At 41.0% G+C, this 13401-nt stretch overlaps 2 protein-coding genes across 2 annotated transcripts; both read right to left on the bottom strand.

Annotated features, from left to right (window-relative positions):
- Window positions 1-106: 106 nt before the first annotated feature.
- LOC306895911 (uncharacterized protein) lies at window positions 107-1606 on the bottom strand. Its single transcript, XM_079459494.1, has 4 exons — window positions 1522-1606; window positions 1376-1434; window positions 701-817; window positions 107-602 (listed from the first exon to the last, which is right to left on the bottom strand). Exons 1-4 carry the CDS (start codon window positions 1562-1564, stop codon window positions 444-446), a joined length of 378 nt encoding a protein of 125 aa, XP_079315620.1. The 5' UTR covers window positions 1565-1606; the 3' UTR covers window positions 107-443.
- A 6549-nt stretch (window positions 1607-8155) lies between these two features.
- Window positions 8156-9111, bottom strand: LOC306895668 (saposin-C-like). Its single transcript, XM_079459081.1, has 5 exons — window positions 9013-9111; window positions 8863-8924; window positions 8655-8753; window positions 8406-8563; window positions 8156-8290 (listed from the first exon to the last, which is right to left on the bottom strand). Exons 1-5 carry the CDS (start codon window positions 9053-9055, stop codon window positions 8215-8217), a joined length of 438 nt encoding a protein of 145 aa, XP_079315207.1. The 5' UTR covers window positions 9056-9111; the 3' UTR covers window positions 8156-8214.
- Window positions 9112-13401: the final 4290 nt, after the last annotated feature.

The following is a 13401-nucleotide window of genomic DNA, read 5'->3' as shown; positions in this document are numbered from 1 at the left end:
AAAGGGCACCGTCCAAAAGGTTGAAGGAAAACGTGCAAGTATTTTTAAGGTCTGTAGAACAACGGATGTGAAGTTATACCACGTAAGCGACACCATAAGCTTCTTTGCACTTTGCTTTGAACATTTTTATTAACCTTTCCAGCTGATGAGAACACAAAAGCCATTGAACAAACGACAGCATTTCTTCATCTTAAAATCAATGTTAGAGATGAAGTGATTTAAGTCAATAAGATGATACAAAACTGGTAAATTATGAAACATACATGATAACTATAATTAACGAAAACAATTCAACTTGACTGATTTAATATTCTTTACGCATGATCACATTGACTCCATACACATGCATCATCGAACAAACGTTTGACTTTTGAGGGGAAATATGAATGTTTAATAGTCATCTCTGCCTGCAATGTCAACATTAGAAAAGGTATTTGTGTTTATTAGCAGATTCCAATGTGACGGCAGATAGTCGAAGCATCATCTGTCGTCGAAAGCTCTTCGATGAGAGTCCCCATGTAGTTGGCCACGAGGTTCTTACACACAAACTGTAGGAACCCAATCCCATCACAGACCTCACGCAGCATTTTTTTTATAGATCCCTGTGAAAAGGTTACAACCAGAATAAACGTTATAAAACAATTTGGCATTTTATTTCATTAAAGCATGATTTCAGATGTGAAATTGTAAGCACACCGACCTGAGATGTGCCCACGGAGATGTGCTCTCTCAGTTTGCCCATGGCCCACTTACACGCCCAGCAAGCTCCCGGGAGCTTGTGGCCTGTTTTGGTCATCATCTTGGTCATGATCTCAGTCTGACAAGACAAATTCAACATGTAAACGTCACAGATAAGATCTCTGTAATATCTCAGTTATTTCTCCTAGACACAAACGAGAGAGTTAATGGAACATTTTACGTAACACTCCTGAAAAAAGAGCTTGAAAAGAGAAACGGAGCCTGGATTTGTCAAGTCAATATTATGGAAAATCTCAACATGAAATCAAACATTTCTCATCCATTTTTTTTACCTTCACATTCTTCATGAATTAAAAAAAATGTTTATGTCTCCTAAGCAATTTGAGGAGAAATATGGCTAAGTTGATACTTAATAAACTCTTTTGAGCTACAAAAAGACCAATGATCTCTAAGTCGTGACGTTTCCTCCCTGGCTATCTTCAAGTACACGGATTTGAGTAAATGTCCATTATTTAGTGTATCGCTCTTGTCATTTGTGCATTTTAAATATTGCTACACAATCTCTCCTGTAAACCGACTGAAGCGGTCAACGGCAGCACTGTAAAAATAAACAGACGACAGAACAAAAGTTGCAAATACTGTAGAGTCACGCAGCTGTCGGTGATGGTAAACTCACATCGTCGAGTTCATTATCAGACGAGTGGTCTTCGTACACTTCCAACGGAAGAGCCCACGCTGAGGGAACACACAAAAAAATGTGAAAATAAGATTATGTAAATGCTGTTTGTAACTAATACTAATGATTGATCTGTGAAATTTTACCTGCGGATACCAGCAGGGTGATGAGGAGGATGTTTCGTGGCATCTTGTTTGACAAACGCTAACTGAGAGGTACAAGACTTAAAGTACTTGGTTTTAGGTTTGTCAAGATCTTTTATAGAGTTTTTTCTACCAAAATCAAAAACCACAGACAGTCTTAAAGTGACAGTACAGCACAAAATACAACTTTTGTCTTTTATTCACCCTGATGTTGTTTACATTTACATTTATGCTTTTGGCAGACACTTTTATCCAAAGGGACTTACATTGGATATCCTATACATTTATACATATGTATTTACAATCCCCTGGGGTCGACCCCACAACCTTGCGTTGTTAACACAATGCTTTTACCACTGAGCTACAGGAAAGCTGTTCACAACCTATATATGACGATTCTGTGGAAATATCAATTGAAGTCAGCGGGGTTCAATGTTGATCAGTTCTCAAACATCTTCAGAATATCTTCTTCAGAAGATCTGGAATGACATGATTTTGGGCGAGCTATCCCTTTAAGGAAAGATCGTCAACTAATATATTTGAGAATATATTTTTACTACACTAGAGCCAACTCATAGACCCCACCTCATCTGACAAACAAACCAAAGACAAACTTCCCCAAAGTAATCTCTGTTCCACTTTAAAGGCTTTAGCTACTGGCGTGTCATCAAGGGTCCGCCGACCTCATTTCTCTTGAACTGAGACCCAGGTTCTTAAGAACATCTCTCTCTCACTGGGCGTGTATAAGAACTTGAATAAAGTCAACTCGTCCCGACTTGGTTGGACTGATCCAGGGGCAGTTTTTAAATTACGTGGCGATACAAGAGATCAGTAGAGATGCTGTAATGTTATCCGTACTTACTATTGTGAGAAAAGAAGGTTCTTTTGGCTGTGCTGATTTTCAACACATTCTTACTCCCGACTCGTCATGTTGACGCTCGGTCATCGCCCCTCGGCGTCCTTTTTAAGGCACAGGGTGTCCCTTTGGCATCCAACGGGTTGTGATTCTTAGGTCGATTTTGTTGTCCGACCCAAACTGGCCACAGATCTTCAGCCTCTCGTCTGAAGTCCACATTTTCAGATGACGCATATCAGAGTTCATAATGGAAATATATACAAAGTAATAAAGCTTAATGTGAGAACAACAAACTTTCAAGATGAAATATTTTATTCCTTGAAGTACCATTTAATGTTATTATTCAATAAAGATGAAAAGGATGCCATTTTTGTGGGGGCTCAACAAAATAACTGTGTGTTGTGTGTGTGTGTGTGTGTGTGTGTGTGTGTGCGTGAGAAGTGACTTTCACACTTTTTTTTGTTGTTGACCACAATACTGATAATCCTCTTAATGTTCTCATGTGGTTTGGTAAACAAGCACTAATAGTGAAGTTAATAAAAATAATCCTGGATGTGTTTTCAATAATCTAAAACAAACTAATTAAAACAGTTTAAATGAAAACTTTATTAAAAACACACATGTAATTGTTTGTTTTGTAGATAAATGTTTTATTTCATGCATACACATATTACCATATTAAATACATTTAATATATGCTTTTATTGTAATGCATATAATGCTGTTAGCAATCTCAGAGATTGTCAAATGCTTGATCAAATGAAAGAATGAAATCCTTTAAGAATGCCGATTTTGACCTATGACAAAAAGAAAAACGTTATAATCTGAACCAGTCAAGGAATAAACAGTAACTGGACATGTATTCCCGTGAATCTCACTTGCAGGCGCGGATGCGGGTGCAGATGGTCTTTGGACCATCAGTGGTGCTGAGTTCCTCAACCAAAGTGCTCATGTACTTATGAATTAACTTCTTGCACTTGTCCTTCAAAAAGCCAATTTGATCACAGGTGGCAAACAGCTTACTTTTAATTTCATCCTGAGGCAAACGGCACAATATTTACATACATTTCAAGGTGTAAACTAAACATTGACTTTATGTGTAAAGCATATCATCATCAGTGTTGGGCAAGTTACTCTGAAAAGTAATGAATTGCTGGTATCACCCAACACTGGTCATCATCACACTTACCTGAGTTGAGTTCAGGGTGATCCTTTTTTTCACCTTTTTCATGACCCAATTGCACGCCCAACAAAGACCAGGCAGCTTCTGTTTTGTCGTTCTGTCAGGCTGACAAACACATCAAACATTGACAGGTGAGAGGAATCTCGAATCTCAGGTTTTGTAGAAAAGATCTGAGGTGGCATTTTACATGTGTGCAGAGATGATGTAAAGATACAGAATTTAACAAAACCTTCAGGAGAAACTTACAGGCATCTCATCAACATCCTCGGAGGACTCCACTTCACGAATCTCCAAGTGAACTGCACACACTGTCCAAAATAAAGAATACAAATCTTAATAACAGTTGGTCCTTCATACATTTTGACAATTTGACTGAAAGAAAGTGTTGATTTTACCTGAACATATGAGCACGGTGACGAGAAAGATGTTGCGGAGCATCTTAGATGATGAGGTGTGACCTGAAGTTTGAGCCTGTGTGTTCTTCAGAAACCTCTGGGCTCTTTCTTATATAAGGTTTTGTTTAAACCACAATGAGTCTTTCTTTCCAACCACACACGGAAGATTATTGAAAAAATTGGTGTTGAGGAATTATTTGTGAATAGAATATTGTGGCTGGATCAAATAGTGTTTGAAGTGTACCATCAAAAACCACAGACAGACAGACAGACAAGACAGACAGTTTAGCCAAAACTAATAATTATTGTATTCACCCTCATGTTGTTCTGTGGAACACACAAACAGAAGACATTTTGAGAAATTGTGTTGTGTACATACAATTGAAGTCAAGTTCAATGTTGTTTGGTTGACCAATGATCTTTTGTGCTCTGTTGACGAAAGTCATACAGGTTTGAAATAGTACAACGGTGAGTTCAGTCTTTAAGGAGAGATCTCAAAGCTATTGCCTGTGTCAGCAAGCATGTGTTATAGACCCCATGACCTGAATGCTTTTTTAACACCTAACCACTCAACACCTGACAATGAAAAACCAAAGACACACTTTAACTTTCCTAACACCTCTACACAATCTTTTTTCCACCTTTACAGTCACTTTAAAAGAGGTGTGTAACCATACGTCTATTAGTACTGAACCACCCCAGTAAACACTCCAAATATAGGCATCATTCCTATGCCCTACTCCCTTCGAAGAGTTTGGAGTGAACTGGGCATTAACGTGCCATTATGTCAACGTTTGCAATGCACTTGGCAAAGGAAGCGGCGTAATTTCCTCATTATCTTCAGCTGGCATGTTCCTGTGAGAACGATCAAAATTGTGTACGTCAGCAGATGTCGCTGTTTTAATGGCATAACTTAGGCACAAAACCTAACTTTCTGCAAATAAACAGTTTTTTAAGAAATTGATGGCAACATTTTGAAAGAAATGCTACAGCACCTCAATTCATCAACCTGCTATCTTGACATACTTCCCACAGCTTTTTAAGGATGCTAAACTGTTTAGAAGTAGGTCTGTTGGAGGTGGTAAATGACTCACTTCTCACTTCAATTGGAGTTGTTAAGCCCCTCCTGAAAAAGAGCAATCTTTCTAACACCATATTGAGCAACTGACATCAAATCTTCCCTTTATAGGCAAGATTATTGAGAAGTTTGTTTTAAACCTGCTAAACAACTACTCATACTCTGATGGATACATGGACTAGTTTCAATGTGGTTTCCGACCGCATCACAGTACAGAGACAGCACTCATAAAGATAATAAGTGATATTCGCCTACATTCTGATTCTGGCAAAATACCAGTGCTGGTTCTGCTAGATCTCAGTGCTTCATTTGAAACTGTCGATCATAACATACTTCAAGAGAGACTAGAAAACTGGTTCGTCTTTCTGGGACGGTCCTCAAATGGTTCAGGTCATGTACTCAGATGGGAGAGGTTATTATGTGAGTATCGGAGAGAATAAGTCCAAGTGGACGTCAATGACATGCGGCGTCCCTCAAGGGTCAATTCTTGCGCCACTCTTGTTCAGCCTCTATATGCTCCCACTGAGTCAAACAGAGAAAAATAACCATATTGAATATAACAGCTATGCAGATGACACCCAGATTTACATAGCCTTATCACCAAATGACTACAGCCCCATTGACTCCCTCTGCCAATGCATTGATGAAATTAACAGGGATGTGCCAAAACTTTCTTCAGTTAAACAAGGCGAAAACTGAAGTCATTTGGAAACAAAGATGAAGTTCTCAAGGTGAATGCACACATTGAATCTAGGCGAAAAACAACAAAACATCAAGTCAAGAATATTGGTGTGATTCTGGAGTCAGACCTTAGTTTCATTAGTCATGTTAAAGCGGTAACAAGATCAGCATACTACCATCTCCAAAACGTTGCAAGAATTCAATATTTTCTGTCCAGTGAAGAGTTTCAAAAACGTGTTCGTGCCTTCATTACCAGCAGGGTGGATTATTGTAATGGTCTTCTCGCCGGCCTTCCCAAGAAAACCATTAGACACACAGAACGCTGCTGCCAGGGTTCTCACTAGAACCAGAAAATCTCAGCGCATTACGCCAGCCCTTAGATCCCTACACTGGCTTCAGTTACCTTAAGGATTGATTTTAAAGTACTGTTACTCATTTGTAAATCACTACATGGCCTAGGATCGAAATACATAAATATAAGCCTAACAGACAACTTAGATCATTAGGGATCAAGTCAGTTAGATATACCAAGGGTTCGGTCTAAACAAGGGGAATCCGCTTTTAGCTTTTATGCTGCCCGTAGCTGGAATCAGCTCCCAGAAGAGATCAGATGTGCTAAAACATTATCAACATTTAAGTACAAAAAATAAACTTTTAGGTTGTGCATTTACTGAATGAGCACCTTGTCCGAACTGACTGCTGTTAAGAACAAACTGTTTTAGTTAACTTTAAAAATATTTTTTTAATAATTTTAAAGGTTTTTAAATTCCTTGTATTATTGTTGTGATTATTTTAGATTATTATTTTAATTCTTTTCATGTAAAGCACTTTGAATGACCATTTTGTATGAAATGTGCTATATAAATAAAAGCTTGCCTTGCCTAAAATATAAAATGTATGTTTATTTGCAAAGAGTTACGTTTTATGCTTAAGTTCCTGTACAACTCCTGTATGATATAGCTGACTGCTCCCTGTCTGTAAGTAGCTTTGGATAACAGTGTCTGCTAAATGACTAATGTAACGTATGCCATGAAAACAGTGACATCTGCTGACGGACACAATGTTGATCGTTGTCAAAGGAACATGCCTGCTGAAGATAATGAGGACATTACATCACTTCGTTTGCCAAGTGTCCTCCAATCGTCTACATAATGGCAAGTAAAAGCCCTGTTCACTCCAAAGTCTGAACTCCAAGGGATGTCCCCTTCGAAGGGAGTATGGCATAGGAACGTTGGCGGGACGGCTTCGAATACGCGACCCGTTACACCCCTACAAAGCTTTAGATGTTGGCATGTAAAATGTTTTTCTTCTCTGTGTCATCAATGGTCTGCCGATCTCATTTCTCTTGAACTGAGATCCAGTTTCTTCCTGTCACCTTCTCTCACACTGAGTATGTCATCGTGATGCTCACCGGTGTTGAGGTCGAGGAGATCACACATCCAGCAAACACCAGTCATACTGTCAGCCTGACAAACGCATCAAATATGCACAGATGAACACGTTTGTCCACAGCAGCGCAGACGTTGAGTTATGGAGTGTTATGTTTGAAACCAGATGTTTGAATGTGTAGAACAGATGTGAGATTGTGTTTTGCATTAATGCATGCACATAAAATGATTATTATTTATCTCATCGACACCCTCGGAGGAGGCAACTTCACCAACCTCCCAGTGAACTGCACACATTGTCCAATATAAAGAATAAAAACGATTTATATTGGTTGATCCTTCATACGTGTTGACCGAAAGAAAGTGTTGATTTTACCTGAGCAAAGGTAAATGAGATGATGAGCTATGACCTGAACGATGAAGAATCGTTCAGACTCTGATCCTCTGTGTTCTTCAGAAGACTCTGGGCTCTTTCTTTTAGGGCTTTGAATCAACCACGATGTGTATTTTTTTATTTTTAACCACAATACACCACATCACAGACTGATGATCAATAAAAAACTATTTTTTTATGACACAACAAGTGACTAATGGTAAGTTTGTGTGTGGACCAAATGTCCCCTGCACAAAGATAGTAATACCAGTCCCCTTTTGACCTTGTTGGGGCATTTTTTGGTCACCGTGAGAAAAGCAGATTAGAAATCGTACTGAATGATGTTTATTTACATTGATGTTTATAAAGTTTTCTGTGATAGGTTTAGCTGTGGGGTTAGAGGATTATAGAGTATAACTGTGACCTTCACACTTATTATTATTAGGGGGAATAAAATCGGCACTGTTGTTAAATCTCAATGTGAAAACAACAGACAAAAGTGAAATCCAGCAGCGAGTGGGTATCATTTTAAGCTTGCATGCTGTATGCCATTTGTGTTGTATTCAAAGACTTTAGTCTTATTGTTTAGTATGTTTTATCTTTTCAGATACAGCAAACTTAGGTTGATTGAAAAATAAATTATATTGCATTACAACTTAAATGAAACACAGATGATTGTTTGTTTTATAGATATATTTGATTACATGTGCACTTATACATACTGTAGATTTAGAAAGTGCTGTTAGAAATTCGTTAAGAAATTGTCAAATTCTGGATCAGATGAAGGGATGAACTTCTTGGAGAATGATGATTTTGAGCTGCAACAACAACGAAAGCACAGTTCAGATGGTAAATATTACCAATCAAAGGTAAATAACACCATGCATGCAATACATTCAGACCGGAAATGTTGTCTATTTCCTGGAAACTCACTTGCAGACTCCAACGTTGATGCAGATAGTTTTTGGACCATCGGTGGTGCTGAGATCCTCCACCAAAGTGCCCAAATACTTATTAACAAAACTCTTGCAAATGCGTTTCAAAAAGCCAATTTTCTCACAGACTTCATGTAGATCTTTTTGAATTTCTTCCTAATGGAAATCGCACAATATTTACACTATCATTATGTATTTTTAAGGTGTAAAAGGTTTAACGTGAGAAGCATGACATCGTGACACTTACCTGAGTTGCATTCGGGGAGATCATTTTTTTCACCTTTTTCATGACCCAATTGCACGCCCAACAAAGACCAGGCAGCTTCTGTTTCGTCATTCTGTCAGGCTGACAAACACATCAAACATTCATAGGAGACAAAAATCTTGAATCTCAGGTTTTGCAGAACTGATCTGCATTAATGACAACAACAATTTCATGAGCAGGAGAAACGTACAGGCATCTCATCGACATCCTCGGAGGACTCCACTTCACGGATCTCCAAGTGAACTGCACAGACTGTCCAAAATAAAGAATAAAAAGAGTTAACAATAGGTGATCCTTCACACACTTTGACAACATTACTGAAAGAAAGTGTTGATTTTACCTGAACATATGAGCAAAGGGACAAGAAAGACGTTGCGTAGCATCTTAGATGATGAGGTGTGACCTGAAGAATGAAGACTCTTTCACAGTTTGAGCCTCTGTATTCGTCAGAAGCCCCTGGGCTCTTATTTATAAGGCTTTGTATCATTCCAACCACAAACCACAGACAAAAGATCACTGCTAACTTTGTTGGCCTCATGAACACACTCAGATACAAATGTATATTATAATGCAATGTAAATCGCTTTGGATAAAAGCGTCAGCCAAATGCATTCAAATGTAAATATAAAATGAACAGTGTAAAAAAGTGCATGGGTACCTGTAATATTAATAATTCATATTTGTACAAATAATTTTGACAACTTTAGATGCTATTTCTGCTTTTGCATATTGCTGTGATTGTGAAATTATCACTTTGATTGATGCTGTAAGTTGGAAGTCGTAGTTCTTTTCTGGACAAAGGAAAACCCGCAGGGAAACAATACACAATAAACAAACTAACATTTTTTAATAAAATGAAATAAAACCACATATACGTGTGTAGTCGTTAAATGCAAAATACACCACTCGAAATAAATCATATCTGTTTCTAAACATCGAATTATTTCATAGTAAGGGTGATTTGTGGGCAGTTATGTAAAAAAATCTTAATTTCAAGCTGACCAAATCCTTGCCTTTACTTTGACAGTCCAGTGATGTCACCTCAGTTCAAAGCTGAAAATCGGTCAGAGATTTCCCTCTATCGGATTGTAATGGTATTACATTGAAGCATAGGTTAACGTATGTTAAAGGGGAAGTTCACCCACAAATCAACTTTGTGTAATGTTTTACTCACCCACATGACGTTTAACATGTTAAGAGAACTTCCAGCGTCTTAGGAGCACAAATGAAAATATTTAGGTGACATCCGAGAGATGTCAGGCCTCCTCATAGACATCATGGTGTCTGTTTTTGCCAGAAAAGTACTAAAGACATTGTTAAATTGGTCCATTCGAACTGGTAATTGGTTCCATCCGAAATTGGTTCGCCGCACAAACCTAATACACATGCGTCAAAGTTCTCTCGTCCAAGAAGACCGTGAAGAAATGCTCTTGTGAACGCGAGCCATACATTGACGAGACAGGGGATAATATATCGATTAAAGTCTGTATTTTGTTTTTTTTCGCACATACAGCATTCTCGTCGCTTCAAATAAATCCAACTGAGCCACTATGCTCAAATGGACCAATTTACCGATGTCTTTAGTACTTTTCTGGACCTTGGCAACAACTATAAGCATGATGTCTATGCGGAGGCCTGGAAATCTCTCGGATATCACCTAAAAATCTTCATTTGTGCTCCGAAGATGCCTGAAATATTGTGTATTGCTGTACACCCAAATTATTTTACTATCATATTAGGGGAGTCTCTCCTCAACCGCCTGGATGATGCGATGGCAGCCACAGTACAACGGCACCAGTGCGCTCACCACACAACCCCTATAGGTGGAGAGGAGAGAGGGATATAGAGCCAATTCAGAGGATGGGGATTGTTAGGAGGCCATGATTGACAACCAGAAGTGCAATGGGATCTTTAATGACAACAGGGAGTCAGGACTTCGGTTTAACGTCTCATCCAAAGGACGGCTATATATGTGATAATGAATTATAGAAATGCATGGAAGGTACTGTATATCAAAACGGGATATACTGCGCTATATGGTATATAAACCATATTGCATGCTCTGCAGTATTATTGTGTATTGTATTATTGTCTAAAATATTGCACTTTAAAACAGGTATGTATTATTGGATGTGCTATTGAGGCAGACCAGATGACAGCAATGATCTAGAAGTTGTACAACATTAACAGTCAGACATATTATTTCGCAACTTTTATGACAAAACAGGGAACTTACTGTCATAGTGGGCACGGACATGTGGTGTCAGACTGTGTGAATTAGTCAGCTGTGGAAATCCCACACTAAATGTATAAGAGTTGTGCACTTATATGTGTGTAACAGAGCGGGTTGTTATACAGTTGCCAAATTGTGTTTAAGAGTATTAAATCAATAAATCGTTCATAAATCTGTTTAAATAAAATAAATCAAGGGTCAGTATTTTTATAGGACTAAGCATTGTACACCAGACAGAACTGTGAGTAATGTACAGTTTACATTTACATTTAGTCATTTAGCAGACGCTTTTATCCAAAGCAACTTACAAAGAGTTCAGGGAGCAATAAGCGATAACATAAAAGAGCAATAGATCGATAGGTGCTAATACAAAGTTACTAATTACAGTTGGTTTATTTCTTTTAGCTGAAGTGGTGTACAGGCTTAATGGATTTTATCAGGACTGTGTAAATAAATTAATGGTTCACTAGCATCTTGTGGCGAGTCACCCCTTGCGCAAGCAGCGTCGCCAGGGAAACGGACGAGCCACAGCTGCCGATCGTCAACTCTCCAATCAAGTTGGCATAAAATGCAGCGAACCAGAAGACACGGTGAGCTACCACTCCCATGCAAGCCAGGATTAATGGTTATGTCTTCTGTCTCGCAGGCTCGGAGGACTGACGATCGGCACCGCGCTTGGAAGCACGCACAGAGGAAACACAGGCACACTGGACGGACACGCCATTGGGCACGGAGAGCACGAACCAGCGAGGGAATTAATCACGGGACACGCCTACGCCACACCCACGGACCCATTGGACGTTGCACCGAGCACCCTGCACGTACATATCTAAATAAAAGGTCCCCTCCGGGGCGGTAAAACGACTTTCTGTGTATGTGTCATTTCTCCCTCTGCTACAATATATACAAATATCAGTTTAATACCCAGAAAAACAAGCCTCGTGCATCACAAGGAATAATGCTCTGAATATGTTACAGTTGGTTTGATACCTTTATCTCGAATGCTGTTTTTGTTTAATGTGGATTTATGTAATCTTCCCGTGGGCTCACCACGTGCGGGAGGGACCATAGGGGGTCGGTGCATTGTGGATCGGGCGGCAGTCGGAGGAGAGTGCCTCGACAGCCCGATCCCTGGACACGGAAGCTAGCTCTAGGGACGTGGAATGTCACCTGCGGGAGGTTGAGAGGTTCCGACTAGAGATAGTCGGGATCACCTCTACGCATGGCTTGGGCTCTGGAACCACACTCCTCGAGAGAGGATGGACACTTCATCACTCTGGAGTTGCCCATGGTGAGAGGCGGCGGGCTGGTGTGGGTCTGCTTATAGCCCCCCAGCTCTCCCGCCATGTGTTGGAGTTTACCCCGGTGAACGAGAGGGTTGTTTCCCTGCGCCTACGGGTCGGGGTTAGGTCTCTCACTGTTGTTTGTGCCTACGGGCCGAACGGCAGTGCAGAGTACCCGACCTTCTTGGAGTCTCTGGGAGGGGTGCTGGAAAGTGCTCCGACTGGGGACTCCGTCGTCCTACTGGGGGACTTCAACGCCCATGTCGGCAACGACAGTGACACCTGGAGGGGCGTGATTGGGAGGAACGGCCCCCCTGATCTGAACCCGAGCGGTGTTCAGTTATTGGACTTCTGTGCTAGTCACAGTTTGTCTATAACGAACACCATGTTCAAGCATAAGGGTGTCCATCAGTGCACGTGGCACCAGGACACCCTAGGCCGCAGGTCGATGATCGACTTTGTGGTCGTTTCATCTGACCTGCGACCATATGTTTTGGACACTCGGGTTAAGAGAGGGGCGGAGCTGTCAACTGATCACCACCTGGTGGTGAGTTGGATCCGATGGCAGGAGAGGAAGCTGGACAGACTCGGCAGACCCAAACGTACTGTAAGGGTCTGCTGGGAACGCCTGGCCGAGTCTCCTGTCAGAGAGATCTTTAACTCCCACCTCCGGCAGAGCTTCAACCAGATCCCGAGGGAGGCTGGAGACATTGAGTCCGAGTGGACCATGTTCTCCGCCTCCATTGTCGAAGCGGCCACTCGGAGCTGTGGCCGTAAGGTCTCCGGTGCCTGTCGAGGCGGGAATCCCCGAACCCGGTGGTGGACACCGGAAGTAAGGGAAACCGTCAAGCTGAAGAAGGAGTCTTATCGGGCCTGGTTGGCTTGTGGGACTCCTGAGGCAGCTGACAGGTACCGGCAGGCCAAGCGGACTGCTGCCCGGGTGGTTGTGGAGGCAAAAACTCGGGCCTGGGAGGAGTTTGGTGAGGCCATGGAGAAGGACTATCGACTGGCCTCGAAGAGATTCTGGCAAACCGTCCGGCGCCTCAGGAGAGGGAAACAGTGCCCTACCAACGCTGTTTACAGTGGAGGTGGGAGGCTGTTGACCTCAACTGGGGATGTCGTCGGTCGGTGGAAGGAGTACTTCGAGGATCTCCTCAATCCCACCGTCACGTCCTCCATTGAGGAAGCAGAGGCTGAGGGCTCAGAGGTGGAC

Source organism: Barbatula barbatula (genome assembly GCF_947034865.1).
Source record: "Barbatula barbatula genome assembly, chromosome: 6".
In the NCBI taxonomy this organism is placed as follows: domain Eukaryota; kingdom Metazoa; phylum Chordata; class Actinopteri; order Cypriniformes; family Nemacheilidae; genus Barbatula; species Barbatula barbatula.
Note: the sequence above shows the minus strand (reverse complement) of the source record. Positions and strands in the feature narration are given on the sequence as shown.

Excerpts from the sequence above, each read along its gene's own strand:
- LOC306895911 (XM_079459494.1), bottom strand. The coding sequence starts at position 1,564 with ATGCCACGAAACATCCTCCTCATCACCCTGCTGGTATCCGCAG. Across the intron at positions 1,435-1,521 it reads CACCCTGCTGGTATCCGCAG|CGTGGGCTCTTCCGTTGGAA; the intron begins GTAAAATTTCAC and ends GTGTTCCCTCAG. Across the intron at positions 818-1,375 it reads CTGATAATGAACTCGACGAT|ACTGAGATCATGACCAAGAT; the intron begins GTGAGTTTACCA and ends TTGTCTTGTCAG.
- LOC306895668 (XM_079459081.1), bottom strand. The coding sequence starts at position 9,055 with ATGCTACGCAACGTCTTTCTTGTCCCTTTGCTCATATGTTCAG. Across the intron at positions 8,925-9,012 it reads CCCTTTGCTCATATGTTCAG|TCTGTGCAGTTCACTTGGAG; the intron begins GTAAAATCAACA and ends TATTTTGGACAG. Across the intron at positions 8,564-8,654 it reads TCTCCCCGAATGCAACTCAG|GAAGAAATTCAAAAAGATCT; the intron begins GTAAGTGTCACG and ends GATTTCCATTAG.